Source organism: Pseudoliparis swirei, chromosome 22 (assembly GCF_029220125.1).
Source record: "Pseudoliparis swirei isolate HS2019 ecotype Mariana Trench chromosome 22, NWPU_hadal_v1, whole genome shotgun sequence".
NCBI lineage: Eukaryota > Metazoa > Chordata > Actinopteri > Perciformes > Liparidae > Pseudoliparis > Pseudoliparis swirei.
The window spans coordinates 14,362,549-14,384,562 of record NC_079409.1 but is presented as its reverse complement, the minus strand read 5'-3'; the positions used below and the strand labels follow the sequence as shown (position 1 = coordinate 14,384,562).

General features: G+C 43.4%; 2 protein-coding genes across 7 annotated transcripts; one reads left to right on the top strand and one right to left on the bottom strand.

Annotated features, from left to right (window-relative positions):
- Positions 1–7,357: 7,357 nt before the first annotated feature.
- Positions 7,358–17,159, top strand: epn1a (epsin 1a). Of its 4 annotated transcripts, none has more exons than XM_056445075.1 (11): positions 7,358–7,459; positions 7,827–7,985; positions 8,996–9,124; positions 9,469–9,589; positions 10,067–10,224; positions 10,430–10,501; positions 11,769–11,852; positions 12,890–13,178; positions 13,794–13,958; positions 14,200–14,442; positions 15,290–17,159. In XM_056445075.1, exons 1-11 carry the CDS (start codon positions 7,391–7,393, stop codon positions 15,736–15,738), a joined length of 1,938 nt encoding a protein of 645 aa, XP_056301050.1. In that variant the 5' UTR covers positions 7,358–7,390; the 3' UTR covers positions 15,739–17,159. The 4 variants fall into 4 exon arrangements, with proteins under 4 accessions (XP_056301050.1, XP_056301049.1, XP_056301048.1 ...); XM_056445074.1 differs by having other exon boundaries at positions 9,469–9,598; XM_056445073.1 differs by having other exon boundaries at positions 9,469–9,598; positions 11,739–11,852.
- A 63-nt stretch (positions 17,160–17,222) lies between these two features.
- Positions 17,223–21,840, bottom strand: foxj2 (forkhead box J2). 3 transcript variants are annotated; one of them, XM_056445095.1, is made up of 10 exons: positions 21,642–21,840; positions 21,024–21,422; positions 20,786–20,860; positions 20,594–20,671; positions 19,733–19,888; positions 19,276–19,657; positions 19,050–19,187; positions 18,847–18,948; positions 17,785–18,087; positions 17,223–17,648 (listed from the first exon to the last, which is right to left on the bottom strand). In XM_056445095.1, the coding sequence occupies exons 2-10, from the start codon at positions 21,342–21,344 to the stop codon at positions 17,536–17,538; spliced, it is 1,668 nt and encodes a 555-aa protein (XP_056301070.1). In that variant the 5' UTR covers positions 21,345–21,422; positions 21,642–21,840; the 3' UTR covers positions 17,223–17,535. The 3 variants fall into 3 exon arrangements, with proteins under 3 accessions (XP_056301070.1, XP_056301072.1, XP_056301071.1); XM_056445097.1 differs by having other exon boundaries at positions 19,276–19,654; XM_056445096.1 differs by having other exon boundaries at positions 21,024–21,380.
- Between the last annotated feature and the right edge of the window lie 174 nt (positions 21,841–22,014).

Here is a 22,014-nt window from a genome sequence, read left to right as displayed (position 1 = left end):
CCTTTGTTCAGTGTTATGCTCTCTACATGCCAGCTCAGTTTCCTACCACTGCAGGTCAGGCCTCATCTCCAGCTCCCACAGCCTCGACACCCTCCTCCTCTTTCTGTCCACTCAGATAGATTTCCCTTGGTACAACATACTACAGGACTATACTTTCCACTGGCTTAATGGTTGTTTGTTATGTAACACAAACACTGGCTGCCATCACAACGCCGGGTCCCCGCTCAGGTTACTACCCCTGCTGCGGTTTATGTGGCTGGCTGTGACCAACATGTGCTTTCATGTTTTTGCTCACACCATAGGGTCCATCGGCCCCTGCTGTGACAACCTGCCACCATCTGAACTCAACTTCTAGCACTTTCACCAAAGTTGGTGCCAGGAAATAAGAGTGTGACTTTCATTCACAAATGCAGGGGGTAAAACACACACACACACACGCACACACACACACACACACACACACACACATCAATCTTAGATGCACACATGCTACATGAATGTGGATACATCAAGAGTCGTGCACACATGCACAAGAGCACACACTCAGGACAGCTTTGTTGACAGTTACTGTCAAGTGACATTATGAACGCTTTGCTATTTGGTTACATGTTCGTATTTTTGAGTAAACTAAAAAAGGAAATTGTTTTTGCTTACGCGACAGATGAGATGGTCTTCTCTTTCATCTCTTTCACTTGAGATAGTATATAGGACAACACACACATGTTATCTTAACTGAGAGAAGACTGCAAGATTTTTTTCGTCATAAATTGACATAATATATAATTTCAGAAAATCCTAATTGTAAACCATTAACTAAATATATTAATACATTAGTTGTACAGGTAACAACATGTTTACATTTCCTGATATGTGTTGTGAGACCAGTGCAATAAAATAAATAACATAGTTTGGAAATGATGGGAACAAATCTCAAAGAGTTCTAACCCTAATAATTGGTTTTATAATAACCATATCATTTTGGTTTTTTTCTTGAGCAATTCATGACATCTACAAATAACAATGTCGTGGTACAACAACATGATTAGATCCAACCCCAAATCTCTTATTCCTCCTCAGATGACACCACACGTTTTAGAGACAAGGAGCATCGTGTTGTGAGTGATGTTTTAGTTAAAATTATTGCAGCACAAGATCTATGAGCATCATCTGGACCAGATTTGACTGCTAAATTAGTTTCTTAAGAGGGGGTTCCCATTAGTTCATTTGGGGTGATATTCTGTTTTGCTATGTGCATCCAATTTAGATCTATTTGTATATGAACCTATACCGTATCAAACTACAAAGTATGGACAGTGAACATAAAGGAAATATAAAGTTTCTCTGCGTGTCAAAATAGCTTTTATGCCTGTTCTTAACGCCTGCATTTGTTTGTATGTTTTTATGAGATTAGTGTTTCCAAAGCAGAACAACAGTGGATCACAGTTATATAGTTGGCTTGAGTCATGCTGCAATGATTCCTTCAGTCCCCTCCTCCCTGGAGAGAAGGCACAGATAAAAGGATAAAGAGTTGGAGGATAAAAGGGGAACTTGTAACACACACATGCACCCCAGCTGTTACTGTGTTGTTCTGATCTATGAGGCTTACCATGTTTTATTTATGGTTCCACTTACAGGAAAATCTGAGGTACGTTGTTTCACTTGATGTTAGAATTAGTTCACCGATGCCTCAGTGTGGACAGTGTGTGCTATTACATTAAGGAGGAGAAACCACACACAGTGTCACTTTACTCATGAAGTTTAGAAAGTGAATTTGGATCTTCATTTAATAAAGTATACATGTTGTTCAGTTATAACTCAATATGATGTGACCTGTTCCAGATTACAGATCAAAGATTAAACGTACTTATGGGTATCTCAAAAACACTTTTGTTTGGTGAGCAGTCATACTGAGTCTGTGGAGAGAAACACGATGTGATGTGTTTATAACTATCTATGCAAAAATTAAGCGTGTAACCTACATTGTCTGAATGGCAAACATAAATTAACGAAATAGCCCTGCATGTAAGGATGATTTTAAAGATGTATGGATGCTCACTCAAAGAACAGTTTATGGACAGCTGTCATACATTTAAACAAAGTTCATGAGGATGGTGACGATGTTTCATTTGGACTTTGAGCATCATTTCCCACAATATTTAAAGGTTAGATGTATAAACCTGTTGTGCATGTGCAACCTTCGCATCGGCTAATGATGCATAAACATGTTCAAGAAAATAATTTTAAAATAAATAACAGACAGAATAATCTTGTGAAACATGACGTTGAATTAGTTTCATTATTATTAGTAAACATGGGTTATGGCTACTAAATCAGAAATAAGGGACAGGGAATGTTAACTTGTTTAATATATTATCACAAATAGTGTAATTAATTGTCTGTTTTAGTTTTTTGAATTAATTTATAACTATACAATATATCACCACTCTCAATGGTGTCTCTTATAATTGTCTTCTCCACATGGGTTTATAGGCACAATCAAGTTCAATCATTTACCTCTGATAGGCCTGAATGAAAGCATACCAAACATTAATTTTAATTTAATTTTTAATTTTAGATATACTTGTAAATGTAATATTGGTTTCTTGCTGTTCCAATTGTTTGGCTTTGACTCTTTGTGGAGCACTTTGTAAACATTGTTTTTAAAGGTGCTATATAAATAAAGTTATTATTATTAAAGTTATTATTATTACCAATCTAAACTATTAAAAAAAAGAGGGTGTGATTTATTTCCCCTACATAGACAGTAGGTGGATTTAGATTAAATATTAAACCAGACAATCAATCAAACGTTACGCCTCGGCTCTCTCTCTCTTGAAGGCGTCAGCCATTAACAAAACTTCGTGTTGTACATCTTTTCATTCGGGACTTTTTTTGTTTTTAATGTTCACTATTGTAACACCAATGAATAATTCATGAGTCTTCTCCTACAGCCCACCAAAACAAAGCTACAGGGGGTGCGGTCTTTCCTGTCGTCGGGAACGGAAGCGGAAACTCGGCCATCTCCTCGTACATTCAAGCTACAACAGGGTCAGTATTCACTTGATTGTGTTTGTTACTATCGTGCGGTCGTCAGTATTTCTTGACATTTGAGCTCTTGGTTTAAACATGTGTATATAACCTTGTCCCGAAGCGACACGTGTCCTCGTTGCGTCTCGGACAGTTTAGCGGTCCAGTTGCGAACTAACTCGCAGGAGCTAGCTAGCTAACGGCTAGCTTGCTAGCTAATCAGTTCCAGCAGCAGCAGCAAGTGATTTTTATTCCACGAGTCGAACTGACCAATAACCTTCATAACGTCCGTAACTAATCTGCCGTGAGTCGGTGTTGTGACGCGAATATCACGTTATATCTGACGTTAGTTTGTCTGCCTGTTCGTACCGCGCTCCAGCCTCCTGTGCCCTGTCCACACTTCACAGACTTCACTCTGGAGGCGACTGTCTGCTCGCGAGGATGGGAGCGTCGTCCTGCGGAGCGGCGGACGGACGCGGACACGAACGGTTGACGAAGATCTAATTGCTTCAGCGCCTAAGCGTGTCTTTCGCATACAGGTTGTCTGACAGGTGGATTATATGTCAGGCTGCCCATTGCCTCTGAGTGCGACACCCAACGTCAGTGCGCGCTGCCGGTGAGCGCGACGTTTCACAATGTTCCGCTCCGCGAGCTGCTTGATGACGTGAGGCGTGAACGGCGCAGATGTCTGGGTGGGCAACGTGAACGCGAAGAGTTGTTGTTGGCGTTGTCTAGATGGGCAACGCAGAGTTGTTGTCAGTTGTTGACGTTGTCTGGATGGGCAACGTAAACGCGAAGAGTTGTTGTCAGTTGTTGGCGTTGTCTAGATGGGCAACGTGAATGTGAAGAGTTGTTGACGTTATCTGGATGGGCAACGTGCACGCAAAGAGTTGTTATCAGTTGTTGGCATTCTCTAGATGGGCAATGTGAAAGTAAAGAGTTGTTGTCAGTTGTTGACGTTGTCTAGATTGGCAACGCAAAGAGTTGTTGACGTTGTCTAGATGGGCAACGCGAAGAGTTGTTGTAGGTTGTTGACGTTGTCTAGATGGGCAATGTGAATGTGAAGAGTTGTTGGTTGTTGACGTTATCTGGATAGCCACCGTGAACAGTTGTTGTCTGGATGGGCAACGTGCACGCGAAGAGTTGTTGACGTTGTCTAGATGGGCAACGCGAAGAGTTGTTGTAGGTTGTTGATGTTGTCCAGATGGGCAATGTGAACGTGAAGAGTTGTTGGTTGTTGACGTTATCTGGATGGGCAACGTGCACGCGAAGAGTTGTTGTCAGTTGTTGGCATTCTCTAGATGGGCAAGGTGAACAGTTGTTGACGTTGTCTGGATGGGCAACGTGCACGCGAACAGCTGTTCTGTCGGTCACGTTGTCTGTGTGCGGTAACAGGGTGCTGGTGGGGCTGTTCATGCACGTGAGGGGAGAAGTTGGCGTAGCTTTAGTGACGACTCTTAGCCGTGTTGCTTATCTATGCAACGCTATGATAACACGCCCTGGATGCTTTGTTACTTAATAATCCAGCTCGTGGATCCAGGTGAGCTCTCTGCCAGTCACAATACACAACGTGCTATGTGTGTTTCTTTTGATGTTTATACATTCCAGTTGCAGTACCTTACCTCTCATATACTTCATTCTAACTTCTTCTCTTCCAGCTTTCTTGTGAGCGGGACATTTTCCTCCCTCGCTTTGCTCAACTCCAATTTAAGGGGACATATTTCTGATTTCTGCACCACATTCCTCTCGTGCCCTCCATGCCTCGTCAGGTATAAGCCTGGCTGCAGATGAGTTGAGCGATTGTATTGCACGATGAGTAGATTCCTCCTGGTCATGGACTCCTCCTGTGGGCGCTGGAGGGAAACAGCTGGCACATCGATATATGATTCCTCGATCTCCATTTCGGCTTCAGTTTAGTTCATTAAACCACCTGATGCCTTCTTTTTTGTTAAGTGTCAGAGACTGTGGAGACATTTGAGACAACCTGAAACACAAAGAGCACTTTATGTCCCTTTATCGAAGATTAGTTGATTCAATTCAATTCAGTTTATTTGTATAGCCCAATTTCACAAATTACAAATTTGTCTCGGAGTGCTTTACAATCTGTACACATAGACATCCCTGCCCCAAAACCTCACATCGGACCAGGAAAAACTCCCAAATAACCCTTCAGGGGGAAAAAAAGGGAAGAAACCTGGAGGAGAGCAACAGAGGAGGATCCCTCTCCTAGGATGGACAGATGCAATAGATGTAATGTGTACAGAAGGACAGATTTAGAGTTAAAATACATTCAATGAATATGACAGAGTGTATGAATAGTTCATAGTAGGCATATTCCACGATGGAGACCTCCACGATCCATCAGGCAGATGGCGGTGGGGAGGAGGAGTGGGCGGAGTCTCAACAGGACAGTGGCGTAGTCATGAGCAGGAATTCCACGACCCAGACGATCCATCAGGCAGATAGGATCTATGCCGTCTCATAGGGTCCGATGACCCCATGAGACGTAAAGTCAAAAGGACTTCCGGGGAGAAAGCAGAGTTAGTAACGTGTGATTGAGAGATGAAAATTCATCCTTAAGGAGAGAAAATGATGTGTCTGAACTTTGGTCCAGAGCTTCAGGAGTCTCTGGGCTGCAATAGTTTACTTATGTTCCGTTATGCAACTTGGTTTCCTATTTGTCGATGAACACATCTAAACACGGACATGTATGTGTCAGGCTTGGTTAACGCAGCACAGTCGTGTCTTATTGTAGCACGTTTGTCATGTTACTAGTTTACCAAAGTATATATACAACCTGAACAAAAGCATAGATTCTCTAAATGTTTGTCTTTTTGTTATTTAATTAATTAACTTGATTTAAAACACAAGCGTGGAGTAAGTATTAGTGTATGTAAGACTATGAGAAACGGGTATTCAATTCAGTTAAGTTTATTTGTATAGCCCAATTTCACAAATTACAAATTTGTCTCGGAGTGCTTTACAATCTGTACACATAGACATCCCTGCCCCAAAACCTCACATCGGACCAGGAAAATCTCCCAAATAACCCTTCAGGGGGGGAAAAAGGGAAGAAACCTTCAGGAGAGAACAGAGGAGCCGACAGGACTCTATGAGAATGTCAAATTCAGATCCCGATAGAAGTAATGTAGGACTTAACGCGGCTTTAACTGCATGTTCTGAGATGCTCTTGCACATATTGTTTTGTTAAGTTCATATTTGTGTATTATCTGTTAGTATAAGTCTATTGTTTTGATCTTTGGCTTTATCGGCACTGTGGGAGTGTTTTTGGTCATCCATCCGAGATAAACTCACAGCCCACTGGACGATAACAGCCAGGTAATATGAGTTCAAGATAACAATAATGTTATCGGTCTAATTATAAGGAATGTTGAAATCTGAAATTAAGTTAATGGATACATGTTGAGCAGGCAGCAGATTTACAAATTCAGTTTCTTTTTAGACGATAGTTATTGAGTACTGCTGTTGCATCGCTTGACATTCATAAAAAATATATAGGTCAGTTCAATTATTGTAATTGGTAATCTGGCTCCTGTTGGAAATGTCAACTTGACCATAAACCATGTGTCTGACTCCAGAAACATGCTCTCCTGGTGTGAGAGAAACCAGACATCTTCATCCTTTCTGAACTCTTTCGACTTGACTTTGATAAGTAAGATGATATAATAGAAACTATTTGAGACTATTAGGCATGTGAGGATCAGCAACAGGTCATGTGGTTTTATTGCTGCATATCTGCACTGTCCCCATGTCCTCCTGCTGAGGTCAGAGTTGGACCTCGTTCTTGTCTCTTTGTGGTGATTTCGCGGTGATCTCTCCGTGCGTTCTGGTTCATTTTGTTAATCTTCATCTCAATCTTGCTCTATTCCTCACGCCGGAGGTTTTGGGACCCAATGTTGCCACGGGAAGAAACAGACAAGTGAGAAATAGCACCCCGTGAATGAGCGGCACGCAAGCCAGAAAAACAAAAGAAACCAAGAGGAGAACCTCTGATTCTGCATGGTTCTTGTGTAACCGGTCTCTTCCCCTGGTGATGCCGGCTGTCCCTTTCAGAGTGATCTCTGCTCGACACGCGCTCTTTACCAGTCTTTGTTATGTTTTTCTCAAGGTCTTCTGCTCCTTCATCCAGACTCTTGCCTCTGTGTTCATCTTCTCTAGTCTTTTGAACTTTTTGTCTTCTTGCTATTTCTTTCTTTTGTGTTTTCCATATATATTTTTTTAGAACAATGTTCTTTGCCCCGTATCGCTTTTTGTCTAGCCGTAACTATATTTTATATTTTACGACCCTTCTTCTCCATCTGCTGTTTAGATCGCAACAGAACTCGGCGGCCAGACCGTTGCCATGTCGACCTCATCGCTACGGCGACAAGTAAAGAACATCGTCCACAACTATTCAGAGGCTGAAATCAAGGTTGTGTGTCCTTCTGTTTATCTGGCCTTTTCTCTTTTCTTCCACCCACATCCCCCGTGTGTGCGTGGCCTAAACGTAGCCCGTGTATCTCCTTGGCACATATGACAAAACGTAGCTGCTGATAATCTAAAGATAATTTGAAGCGACCTCCTCACTCCTTCCTCTGGTTAAACATAATGAGCTCAATCTAATCATTATCTGTTCATTAGGTTGCCTCTCTCCGGCGTGTGTCGTTATTGAGTTTGCATGACTACTCCGAACATTGTGCACCATTAAATTGTCACAAACTATTGGCCCTGAATTATTCTTATCACGGGCAGTTTTGATGGAGGATGATTTCAAATGTGTCCCTTCCTGTGTTGTCCAGGTTAGAGAAGCCACATCCAATGACCCGTGGGGCCCCAGCAGCTCTCTGATGTCAGAGATTGCTGATCTGACATACAATGTCGTGGCCTTCTCGGAAATTATGAGCATGGTATGGAAGCGCCTCAATGACCACGGCAAGAACTGGAGACATGTGTACAAGGTTTGTGCATCCTTCACCTGTCGCTGAGGATGCAGCATGTGTCTTAAATCTGGCTTTAGAATCAGAAATCAGAATCAGAAACCGTTTTATTGCCAGGAATGTTTACACAAATGAGGATTTTTTTATTTTTTGGCGGAAGGTGCAACATTTAGACATGACAAACAACGCGACAGCAACAGTGAACTTAAGTATAAGATAAAGTGCTCGGACAACAAATAACGTTAGTGTTTAGGTGTGTGTTTCATGTGACGTGTTTAAGTTAAAGTGCATGTTAAAGTGGCGAGGAGGAGGAGGAGGAGGAGGAGGAGGAGGAGGAGGAGGAGGAGGAGGAGGAGGAGGAGGAGGAGGAGGAGGAGGAGGAGGAGGAGGAGGAGGAGGAGGAGGAGGAGGAGGAGGAGGAGGAGGAGGAGGAGGAGGACGACTTACTGCCCACTACATAGTAAACTAGAATGGGCACTTGGTAGAGCGCATACCTTCGCATATCACAAGATTGGGCATTGAATTATGAACATTTTGGCATTAGTTGCATGCCAATTGGATAAAAATGTATCGTGCTATGGTAAAAAAAAGAGTTTGACCTTTCCATGACCTTGACCTTTGACCCGATTGATCCCAAAATCTAATCAAATGGTCCCCGGATAATAACCAATCATCCCACCAAATTTCATGCGATTCGGTTCAATACTTTTTGAGTTTTGCAAATAACACGCATACAAATAAATAAATACACGGCGATCAAAACATAACCTTCCGGCATTTTCAATGCGAAGGTAACTAACGAGTGTGTAGGCAATGCATAAGCAAGGGAGGGATTTTAGGCGCAGCCACAATATCGCTGTTTTATGAATTGTATTTTATTATTTTGTAGTAATTGATGTGTGTTTGGTATGTATTTCATTGTGAACGGATGTTGAATCTAATAGGGTGTCTGATTGTAGCCTACAAACTGCTTTAACATTAGTATTTCTATATTGAATGATGATCTTTTCTGTGATTTATATTTTCACCAGGCTATGACTCTTATGGAGTACCTGATCAAGACTGGTTCAGAACGTGTTGCCCAACAGTGCCGAGAGAATATATATGCAGTCCAGACCCTCAAGGATTTTCAGTTCATAGACAGAGACGGCAAAGATCAGGTACGAAAGCACACCCGTGTCCACAAATTCGCAAAGAAAATTGAAAGTGATTAGCGAGTACGGTCCACCTTTGTGGAATGCAGGCCCGCTTTCTCAAACATGCAACTTGTGACTCATACAAGGACATTTTACAATGAGTTTCTGACCTCTTGTGCAAACAAAGCCAGCCAGTACATTTTGTATGGGTTGTTAATTGTTCACAAACTGTTCGACTAACAATAAGGTGTGCCGGGTAAACAGAGCACTAGTAATTTATGTAATAGTATGTCTGTTAATATATTCTTTAACTTTAAATACAGTTCATTTACTGTGCTGCATGGCCTGATACCTGTATTTTCTTTCAGGGGGTGAATGTGCGAGAGAAAGCCAAACAGCTGGTGACACTGCTGAAAGATGAAGAAAGACTACGAGAGGAGAGGATCCACGCCCTCAAAACCAAAGAGAAGATGGCACAGACCTCCAGCGGTGAGATTGGTACTTAACCCTTGTGTTGCCTTAGGGTCATTTTGACCCGAATCAATATTACACCCTCCTGTTACCTTTATATTTACTAACATATTTTACCCTTTGGGTTCAATTTGACGCCAGCAATTAAAACCTCCAGAAAATAATTAGAATTAATATTGTTTTCCAAGTTTAAGTGTGAGGCACTTTATGTTTGTTTGTTGACTACCGAAAGAACACCGACATTAAACATTGAATGGGGTCAAATTAATCCTAAAGCGGGGGGAGGGTGTAATATTGATTCGGGTCAAAATGACCCTAAGGCAACACAAGGGTTAAAATAGATGTTTTTAAAGATTCAAGCAATAGTTACAGTTCCAGTGTTACACTCTGGGAGAAAGGTGGCCTTACAATAGCATAGCATACCTTTATCTCCAAGCGACTGATGAACTAATGCAAGCGCTCTTCCATGCATCTGCTCCTTTGTTTCTGCCCCAGCCTCCTCAGCTCCCTCAGCTCCCAACCTGGGGGGCAGCCTGTCCGCGGGCTCCCACTCTGGAGGGGCAGACCCCGAGCAGGCATGGCCCCAGAGCACTGGAGAGGAAGACCTGCAGCTCCAGCTGGCCTTAGCCATGAGTAAAGAAGAGGCAGAGCAGGTAACGCAACCAGCATATTCAAGACAAGCACAGCTACATGAATGTTCTTCAAGATATGATTTAAAGAATAACTATAACTAACTACAGCTAATGTTACCGTTTGTACAGTCATGTGGGAACCTGTGTACTCAGAGGGATATTAGTGATATTATTCACTACATACATCTAGCTTTCCACTCACTATCTAATGCCTGACCTCCCCCAGACTAGCAAGGACCCTCTGGAGGACGCAGAGCTCAGCTATGCAATCACACTCAGCAAAGAGATCCAACAAAAGGTCAGGGGCAGGGAGTGTGCCCTGCTGACTGGCCATCCAGTCATCAACTATCTGTCTTTCTGTCAATTGGAATTTCTCAAACACACATCAAGTATTGATCAATCAAGTAATCTATGCTCATATTTGTTATGTGTCATCGGCCTCAGACTACAGTAACTTTGACATCATTTAGTTTGGTGTCATGTCACTTTCTCTTATGGAGCTTGTCCCCATAAAACATGTGACTAGTAGGTGCTTATCAAATTCATGTCCAAAGTGAGCACCCAAAGCATTGATTAACTCTAATTTGAATTTGCATGGCATTGGCAAATATTTCTCATAATTGACTAAATTAAACTCCGATAGGTCTGTAAGCACTGATTTTTCTTTTCTTCCTGTCATCCTCACTAATGGCATGCATTCAACTGTAGTCTTGGTTTTAAATGCACACTTTCCTTTCCACCTGTCTCCTGCTGTCGTAACTTACTTGCACTGGGTTCACTGTGGGCAAACCGAGTCAGCCTGTTGTATGCAAGTGATCACCTACTGCTCCCAGATGCTACGACGTCAACGGTTCATGCCATTGTGTTTGTGCTTAGTGGCGCAATGCACAATAACACCAGCTGATTGCTCTAGCACAGATGTCCTCTCCTCATGGATAAGTCTGTTTTGTGGTTTTCTCCTTGTAGAAAGGTAGGATGAAGGTGGTATTGAGGAGAGAGGCCCCGCTGCGATCTGCAAGGGCTGATTGAGGATTACATTCAACTCTTTGTGTGCTCGACCGAGTTTAGCTAAACGACTGCTACCTAATCCTAATTCACGGCATTACGAGCAAGTGAACCACAAGCAACACAACTGATTCTTTAAAAGGTCAGCAAGTGAACCAACCACAGCTGCTTTGTAGCTGTCCTACAGTTTATTTAAAATGCAATTAAACTTCCGTATTCTGTTCATGATTTAAAGTCCTATCCAACCTCGCTACAACAGCTTTACGGCTCTCATTTTTTGTTCAGGTAGCCGGGTCACATCAGGTCTGGATGAGGTTATTTTCTTTGTGATTTAATGATTTGATCGTGTTGATCACTGGTATAATAATGCAGTGATTGGTTGATTTGTGTTTATTCTCAGTTGACTGAAGACAGTGACTAAAGATCAGGTTTTCGGTTTCCCCTCCCGACAATTCAGACTTAAAGTGTGGACTTGTAAACTGATCCTAAATCTGTACCTGTGGTGTCCTTTCCGAGGTTGTGTGTCTCAGGTTGCTGACATCAGTATGTCTGATTGGCAGGAACAGCGACTGCGTAGAGGTGATGACCTGAGACTGCAGATGGCCCTCGAGGAGAGCAGGATGGCGAAATCTAAGCCTGAGGACGTATGTGTAAAATAAGAGATTAAATCCTGAAGAAGTTTCAAATGGCAGTGGTAATGTTCACAACAACAGCATGTTCAGTTTACTAAAAACATTCCATCCGTGTACCAGACATTTACAATGTGGAAGATATCAAGATCAATTAGATTCTCTAATAATTAGTCAGAATTGCATTACCGCTTCCGTGAAACATGTCCCCATTTTAAAATCCTGTCCAAATGGGGCTTTGATGTCCAAAGCCTCAATGTTTGGATTTATAGAAGAATATGAATATACACTTTTATTAATCCCCAAGGGGAAATTAGTTCTCTGCATTTAACCCATCCTTAGTTATTAAGGAGCAGTGGGCTGCGGTGAAGCGCCCGGGAAGCAACTGGGGGTTCAGTGCCTTGCTCAAGGACACTTCGACTTGCAACTAATGGGGAGAGCGGGGATCGAACCCACAACCCTGCGGTTGCAGGACGGCCCTCTTACCCCACTGAGCTAAAGCCGCCCCCAAAAGTTTATGGTTGTAGTTCAAGCCAGTTAAATATCCATCTGATGCAGCTCATCTGATGAGTCTGTTAAGATGTTGTCTGTTGATCATACGCAGACATGGAAGATGCCTTTGGGCTCACATTCTTTTGATTGCATCTGTGATTGTCATCATATGCTGTATAACCTCAGGTGAGGTATATTGTGATTGCCTCTAACCTTTTTGAGGTTTGATACTGATTTCAAGTTGTTGGTTTAAATTTGGTCAAACTTAAAGATTCTTGAATGCAGTAACTGGCTGAACTCTAGCAGTGTCTGTGTGTGACTGTAAACATGTCGACATCGTGCAGAATACAATCATAGAAATCTTGTGGTAGTTTTGTCAACATTGACAAGACACAGGCAAGGAAGCAGGAATGTAAGAGTAAATGTTATTTCTTTCAGTATCTATTTGACATTGATGCATGTCTGGTCTGCAACTATCTCTCTCCTTCTAACTCTGATTTGTAATAGTCCTAAATACCGCTGTGTCAACAATAATCAATAATATATATTTTCTTGCACAGGGGCCTCTGATGGAGCTGGGTGCCGCGGACCCCTGGGGGGCCACCGCTGCTGCCGGAGCCGCCGCTGTCTGCTCTGCCGGCCCTTCGCCTCCCCCCAAAGCTCTTTCTCTTGCAGCATCAGGTCCGTGGGGCACGGACCCCACAGACCCATGGGGGATAGCGTCACCCACATCTCCTACAAATTCTGACCCCTGGGGTGGGGGAGCCCCACCCGTTATAGCCCCTCCTCTGGACCCCTGGGGAGAGACGTCAAACAGGGATAACAACATCGACCCCTGGGGGAGCTCAGGTACGCAGCTACAACACTGGTCACATGTCAACGCCGTAGCCGGTCAGGTTTGTGGGAACGCCATCATCACCGTGTCCTGCTCTGATGATCTCAGAGGACGTGAAGACCCCTCCACCTTTACGCCTCTTCACTCCACCGGTCCATTTCCTGTCACATTTCAGCCTTGTTTCATTGTCTCTCATGTCACCATGCTGTTGTAGCTTTCACACTCACCTGCTTTCAGTTTGTAACGATGAAAGCGAGCATGCCGAGTCCATCCGCCCTCTGTGTCTAAACCAGGGATTTGTATCCTCTTGTTTCTACTCAGGACTGACTGGCTGTGTCTCCACCACAGCGGTCTCTTCTCTTACCCTTTTGTGCCTTTATACTGAATGGGGTAGCTGCTTATCATCTCTCCTTTACCTCCACTGAGCTTCAGATATTGAGTAGGTGAAGTCACATGGACAGCTACAGAACATCTGCTCTCATCTGTCCCTGTCCAGTTACTGGGACTGCAGAGGTCAAGGAGAGAAACACCAGTGTTGGAACCCAGCCCACCTCCCTGCTTTGTGGATTGTAAATGTACCGTGTGGTGTTAACCCTCCCCTCCCCTGCATCTCCTCCCCTCCCCTGTAGCTGTGACCCCCCCCAGTGCTGACCCCTGGGGTCCCCCAGTGCCACCCAGCACGTCCTCCTCAGGGGGGCCAGTAGACCCCTGGGCAAGGGACGGGCCTGTCCTGGTCTCTGACCCTGTCACCAACGACATCTGGAGTGCCACCGCCAAACACACAAATGGCACAGGTACATTCACCCCTAAAGCTCCACGGACTCACACACACGGAAGTACTTGTACACACTTTTAAATACAAAGGGATTTTACATTACGCACATATTTTCAATTGCATGCACAAAACAATTGTCTTGTCCTACATTTCATCCTCGTCTAGTATCTCTTATATATTGTGTTTTTTTATTATAATGAAAGACATTTTTTTAACCTTTTTAATTACTGTTTCTCTTCCACCTTTTTTTTCCTTCTCAGGGGACCCAGAGCGACGAGGCTCTCCAGCAATGGGCTGTGACGGCACGGGCTCCCCGGTGCCCTTTGACCTTTCGTCCCTCTGTTCGTCACTTCCTGTTCGTAAGACTCCTGAGTCCTTCCTCGGCCCCAACGCAGCGCTGGTGGATCTTGATTCCTTGCTGTCGTCTAAACCCAAACCCAAACAGCCACCGCCTCCTTCTATCTCGTCCTCTTCAGCGCACAACCCCTTCCTCCAGAACACAGGTCAGTTACAGCCATCGTGACGATCTAATTAAGAGTCTTTAACCACAATGCACTACCGTTCACTCACTAGCATGGAGAGAGTTCGGAAGGAACACACTGGGTTCTTCCCAACACCCCAAATCCAAAGCAGATAATTAATTACCAGACCAACAACAAACGATATTCACGTGTAAAGCTGATCCTCGTAGGAAAGAGAAAAATGACGATGTTCAGGAAATGTTTTCATTGATCAGTTAAGGAAATGTTGATGACAAGAGATTAAGGAAAGTAAATCATTTATAGGAAAGTGTTGCAGAATTTAGAGTTGATAACTTTGAATGAGTCGGTGCTGTATGAGTACCGCATGGCAACAGTATACATTATTTTCATTATTGACTAATTTGCCAATTATCTACTCTAATCTGTTTGGTGAGAAAATCTGCTAATTTTCTAGATTAATGTCCATCACTTCCAAAACATTTTTATCAGAAATGTAAAACAAAAACAATCACACAATGGTGTCTGAGCACAGAGGTATTTTATAATCAAACACAAATTGCATAAATTAATGGCTCCTACAGTTTTGTTTAGTGTGACTTGCATTCAGTTTACAGTCTGATACGACTGAGAAAAGGGAAACATATTCACACTTCAGAAGTGGAAACCAATGCATACATTGTGAATATCAGAATATTTGCTGATTTTATTTTCAGTTCATTAACTAAATTAGTCCACAGAAATGTTGTTAACTTTGAAAATCTTGATGGAAAGCAATGAAATTAATTATCTGAAAATATGTTGAACATGATATACTGGCACACGTCAAATGACTCTTTGGAACTGCCCAACTGTCCCCTCTGACTCTCAGGCTCATCTCCTGCTCCTGGCATGGCAGTGACTCCGGGCAGCTCCATTTCCAGTCGAGGGGTTTCTCCATCACCTGCCTCTTCCAACCCCTTCGGCGTGGCTCCACCCATGAATTCCATCTCACCTCAGCCCTCATCACTTGGCATCAGCGGCCTGCGCTCCAGTCCTGTGCCTCCCAATCCCATGCTGGGCATGGTGCAACCAGGAATGGGCATGGGTCCAATGAGTGTGGGTATGGGGGCTCCAGGAATGGGCCTGGGTATAATGCAGGCCAGCCCCATGGGCATGCCCTACAGCGGGCTCTCGCCAATGGCACCCCCAGGCTCGGCTCTGCTGGGGTCCGTAGCCGCAGGACCTCCTCAGCTGATTTTGGGTGGGCCCACTGGAACAGGAGGAATGATGGGAGCAGGAGGAACAACGGGAACGAGCACCAACCCTTTTCTCCTTTGAGGAAGTGTCACCACTACCACTGCTCACCTGTTTAAACCTCCTCTGTCGTACCTGCTGCCCCCTTTATTCATCCCCCTCAACACAATTTGTGTCCAAAAAGAAAGAAATGTGTACATCTATATATTTAAAGAAAAAAGGAAAAAGTCAAAAATTCAGTTCCCTATCCTTGAAAAACACTATTTTATTTCATAATAATCTACCACGTTTAGTTCCTTTCATTTCAGTATGGGTTGTTTGTGGGCGGGAAATAGAAATCTATTTATTTTTCTTTTAATCCTGTTCTGTATCGTTCTTCATGTTGTGTTTTTTGAGTCCTTTCTTGAGGTGAAGGTAAGTTGTGAGAGCAGAAGGCTGTTTCAGTCGCGTCACTCTACTCTGTTGTAATAGTACTGCACTGAGGGAGGCGGAGGGAGAGGGCACATAGCCACTAACAAACTGAACAGAGAAACTGTACCTGCCTCTTCCTCTTCTCTCTCTCTAGGATGAAGACGAACACTGAATCACTGAAATGAACAGAGTGCATGAAGGATCATTTTAAATGAACTCCAGTCAGAGAGACTGAAACCCTGCGTTAACATGCCAGGCACAATGTGGTAAACTCATTTCAACTACTTCACTTTTAATTTAACGTTGAAATTAATTACTTTTTCCAATTTTTTGGGAACAAATAAACAAGGAAAATCACACAATGATGCCATTTAAATCAAATGCTTATTTTTTTTCTCTTTTTATTATTGTAGAAAACGTTAAAAAGAGACATCTGTGGTCTGATGTTGCAAAAGGATGTTTGTTGAGTGTGTTTGCAGAAATGTGCGAATGAGGATATGAATGTTTATTTGTGAGAATGCTTTCGTGCAAATGCCTGTTTTTGGGTAAATGTATCATTTTGTCTCCAGTTTTCTCCCACGTCAGACTTTATTTCAGTGACACAAAGGAAGACATTACATCCATTATTCTTGTTTTTAAAAATTGTCACTTGTATACATACTATGTAATGTTGGGATTTCAAATGAGGTATTATAAGGGTCACATTTCTCTGCCAATCATATTTCAGAATATTTTTTGGGGGATTTTGCTAATCGGAAGCATAATGTTTTTTTCCAATCGCACTTCAAATGGGATCCCTGGTGTCCAGGTGTCCCAGAGCACCGCTGTCCACTTGTTTCATCTCTGTTCCCTCAGGGAGGAGAAAGACAATTATTTCATCAAATGAAAGGGAAAAAAAAATGGGACTTGACGACATGCTCCATGCTGTTCTTTTAATTTAGTTTGATGAATTTATTGTTATTTTATATCGACAAGAAAAAATATCTCTTTTATCGGGTAAGGTTGAATGTTGTGGTGATGACTGTGAACATTCGCATCTGAAAAGTAAAATGAAAAAAATCAAAAGGAATTTATCAAATAAAACAAAAACACTGGGTGTGCGTTTGGCTTGTTTCATGCTTGTTCTGTCGTTGATGTCTAAATCATACGCAGGTCAGTAATGTGACACCAATAATGTTACACTTTATTTTCTTTTGTGAACATGTTTATGAATCTAAAAGCCACCCCGCCAATGACCTGCAGAAGAGAAGCTAATGTGATATTACAGCATATGAATTTGAATAAAGGTGAAACATTTTACAACTTCTTTGACCTTGTAATGCAGCATTCAGTCATTTGTGACAAACTTGATCCCAAACTTTCTCTCCGAGAAGCTCCAAGTGACGCAGCGGCCTCTGCAGAGTTCAGTGAGGATGCCGTATGTCTCTGAAAAGTTCTGTTGTCATGGTTTGTCCACACAGACGCTGAGGGTCAGCCCAGCAGGGAGTCCCAGTCAAAGTCATCCTGGATCTCCTCACTGTTGCTGTGCAGACTCTTTAATGGAGCGCGCTGTGGTGATGTCATAGACTGAGGCTGCATCCCAGCTGAGACAGAAAGAGAAGCACTAAGGTAGCACACAACTAAGGAAGGTAGACATGATTGGAGGAATGTGCGTCTATTTAAATCACTTCTTACTGAGTTGAAAAAGTAAACTTTTTGAACATGAGATTTGGGTCTTACCGGTTGTGGTGGCAGGCTGTGGTCTCGGAGGCACCTGCACAGGCCTGCGGGGCGGCTGCACTATGGGAGAGTAAGGGAGGGGTGAGGGGTGAGTGAGGCTGGCGAGGATCGGGGAGGGATGGGAGGTGAACGGGGGGACCTGTAAGGAGTGAGGTGCACCGAGGGCTAGTGGGGAGTTACTGCCGGAGGTGATCATGCCTCTGTGAGTGAAGAAGCGATTCAGAGAGTCACAGAGGGAGGTGAAGAGCGCCGGGTCCACGGCCCAGTCGCAGAGCTCCGCCTGCCGCATGCTCTCCAGCAGGTCTAGAGACAGGAAGAGGGCCTTTTAGGACAGAGCATTAACAAGAGGGAAAAGGATCAAACATATTTTTTAAATACAGATGATGTTTTTACTCTATGAATATCCTTTTGCAAAGATCTAAATGATCATAATATTCATTATTTTATGATCTGCCAACAATTACACGTTCTAGTAAATCAAATGTGTGTAAAAGCTGCTGCTTTAGCTGCAAATGGCATGCGACGTTATTAAAGTGACACGTAGCCGTGAAGATGGTATTCATTTTTATTTGTTGACGTTTTGAGATTTCCATCTCTAAGATGCCTCCCTGCTCCCCAAACAGTGTAAACAAATGACATGTCATCGGTGTCACTCAGCGTTTAACAGATTGTTGTCCTTATTGGATAATCTACTCAATTAATCAAGTGTTGGCTGTAAAAATACCAATATAATTTCCAGGAGCCAATGGGGAAATCTTCAAATTGCTTGACGTCAGTCTAAAACCCCAACATATTTGGTTAACTATAAAATAAGAGAAAATCTAAGCAAAAAAATTGTATGTTATAAGAAAATCTTTGGTATTTTTACTATGAAAATGATTAATCAATGGTTAAAGAATAATTGCCAATTAATTTTGCCTGATTGACTTTTCAGCTGCACAGTCTTATGAATGTTCTGTATGACCAAAATCTCAAAACCTCAGCAGATAAAAACAAACGATCCCCATTTTGTGATGTGGGTGAAGCGACCCATTGAAGAAGACTCTGGTAAACAGCACCGACCTGGGTGGCCAGAGAGGTCTATGTTGGCCCAGTCCAGACTGCTGGCTATGCGGAAGCTCTCCTTCAGAGAATCTGGGTTAATGAACCAGTCGGCTGGCACCGCTAAAGTGGAAGGGAGGAAGGCATCTTTAGAAAGCAGAGGTATTTCTTGTGTTGTGTTGCTGCTTTTAATTCAACACAAGCTTTCCTGGGGTGAGACTCACTGTGTTGTGCAATGCGCTCTGTCTCAGGCGGGTGTGCAGCTGGTGCAGGTGGTGCATGTTGAGGAGACATTGGTAGCAGAGTCGGAGTGTGAAGTTGAGTCGCGTCATTGTTCAGAACCGCCTGCGGAGCAGCATCCGCTGGATCGAGCATAAAGGAAGTCATTCCTCCAGGCCGCCCGCGTGTATAATGTACACTTCTCAGAGTTAATGGACACGCACAACTTACACTGTGAGCCTCCTCTGTCCCTCATGGTCTTGACGAGCGACTTGAAGGACGCATACAAGTCTGGTAAGTTCATCTCATCGAAGGTGAAACGCAGCGGAGGATCAGTGGAGGGGTTTAAAGAGGCAGCAGAGGAAGAAGAAAGAGGGGGTCCCGACACTGAGTTAGGAAAGGACAGAGTGGCGGCAGAGAAGGAGGGAGCCGCTGGAGAAGACATGCTGGACAGAGGCGGAGCAGAGGCAGCGGGAGGAGAACAAGTGGGGCCGGATGGATGGCGAGGGGGGAAGGAATGGATGGAATAGGTGGAGGCAGCAGGGTTGAGCCCAGCTGGAGAAGAGACGGGGTGAGTGGACACGGGGGGGCTTGGCATGTAGGGGGACGGCTGCTGTGAAGATAAGACATTAGATTAAATGCTGCAACCCTGCTGCACTGAGATAGAGAGGGGGGGCAGTGACTCTACCTTGCATGGGGGAGGAGAGAGGGAGGCAAAGCGGAGGGGCTGCTGCTGGAGGGCTCCCAGCTGATGTCTGGTCAGAAGTTGGTCTGAGTGGGAGGCTGCTGGTGGAGGATGAGGAGAAGCTCTTCGCTCTGCTTGTGTCACCGCTGTTTGAGGAAGCTGTCACAGCAAGGTGTTACGATATGCAAAGGTAGAACAAGTTATTAAAATCCAAAAGTAAAGTAAAAGTAGCATTACTTTAAAAGTGTTAGTCCACCCAAAACTATTATTATTTTTAATTAAAATACATATTTTTTTCATAGGCGTGCTTTTAAATGCCTGATATTTAAATTGCTGCCCCAGTGCAATGTAAGTGAATGCTGACTTATCCCCCAAAATGTTAACAAGTTCTTCATATGAAGTAGCCCTGACTAAAACTGCTGACTGCATATTATCAAGATTAACCAGGATTATTTTTATTCGGGAAAGACATTTTTAAATTTAATTTATGAATTTACTTCATCAAAACTCACCTATTCTCAAAACCTGGACAAAGTCAAACCCAAACCAGTATCTGGCTGAAGAGCATTAGATCAAATGAAATGAGGAAACATGTTTGTTTGTTTGTTTGTTGAACCCTTTAAAGTAAAAAGTTATCAGTAAAAACTGTGTTCTCAAAAACTGCTTTAAAATCCTAATCTGCTAGAGATTACTGATTACAGCTGCCGGGTTAATGTCGTGGAGGAACATTTCAATATTGGGATAAAATGCCAGAATCCCAAAGTTGTACTTTTTCCTTTACACGTTTAGTTATTTGACATTTAAAGGAATATAGGTGTGATAGTTAAGTTAAGACAAGTTAATGAGTGAGTCATATCAACGTACATCCTCCTCTGGATCGGGACGCTTCAGGGCCCTCACTTGATTCACCTCTGCAGGTCCATCCATCGTCCAATAGGAACCCTATAAATCAGACCACGTTTCCATCTTCATCTCTCTTTGAGGCGATCCATCTCACATGATGCAAATACATGCTGACAATGTCATAATATAAAAAGTGTGTAAAAAGTAATTCACCTTGCCGGGGTCACTTTGTGGCCGCGGAACTTTCCTGAAGCATTTATTAAGGGACAGATTATGTCGAATGGAGTTCTGTTGAGGACACAAAGAGATGAAATACGTCAGTCGTGCACCAGTCGACGATGCAAATATTATTAATATTGTTTACAGATGACCAAACTAATGACTTTAAACTTATACTTTAGGAACAACATTATTACTATTCTACTAATGAGTTGCGACTTAAAAAGCTTACTTTCCATCCGCGGCCAGAACGGCTGTAGTAGGGAAACATGTCACTGATCCAGGTGTAGATGTCATTCAAACTCAACTTCCTTTCAGGTGCAGCTGCTATTGCCATGGCGATGAGAGTGGCATAGCTGTGAGGGGGTTTCCCTTTGGAGTTGGAAGCGGAGGGGTCGGGTAGAGAGGGTAGAAAGTCTCCTCTCTCTCTCCCCCTGTCTTTCTTCTTGTCCCTCTCGCCTCCTCCTCTCTCTTTCCCGGAGCGCAGGCTGCTGATTCCCAGCTGAGGCAGCCAGTCGATACTGGTGAGACTGGAGTCCAGTTCAGAGGACATCGTCTCTCCTTGTCTCTGTCCTGGGCCTGAAGGATCCTACGAGGAAGCACTAGATCAACTCGTCCTTCTCTTCTGACACTGTTGTGACAAACACAAACAGAGAAAAGCTCAAGTGGATTCCCCTCTGGCTGTTATGAACAGTCGACCAGTGAGTTCCTGTTCTTCCACCCAGCAAGTTCAGACACTCTGGAAACAATATCCACTTAAGCAAAGACATGGCACGACTGTGAGAGCATCCATGTGTGACACATTCACCCAGACTTTCTATTTTGTGAGGAAGAAGAATGACTTGCTTACCTCTTTATAGTCACTCGAGGCCCAAGGCCTTAAAAACTGTTCATATTTGATGTCATCAGCTGCTCCACTGCTGACCAACTGGAGTCCGTTCTTCCCTTCAGGTCTCTCGTCCGCATGTTGAGCCCCACGTACACCTTTTGGTTTGTAAAAGTTTGTGTTCTTTTGGAAAAATAAACACAAAAACTTACCGGAGAGCTTCCCTTTTCTCTCCCCGTCCTTTCCCCTCCCTTTCAGACTGTACCAGAATTACGTCACTCACCCCTCCCTCTTTGTGACATCACTCCCTGCAACCGCCTCTGTGAGCTGGCCCCTCCTCTTCAGCTTCTAACAGCTTGAAGTAGACGTTTCTGCAGCTGTGGGCTCACCCCAATAT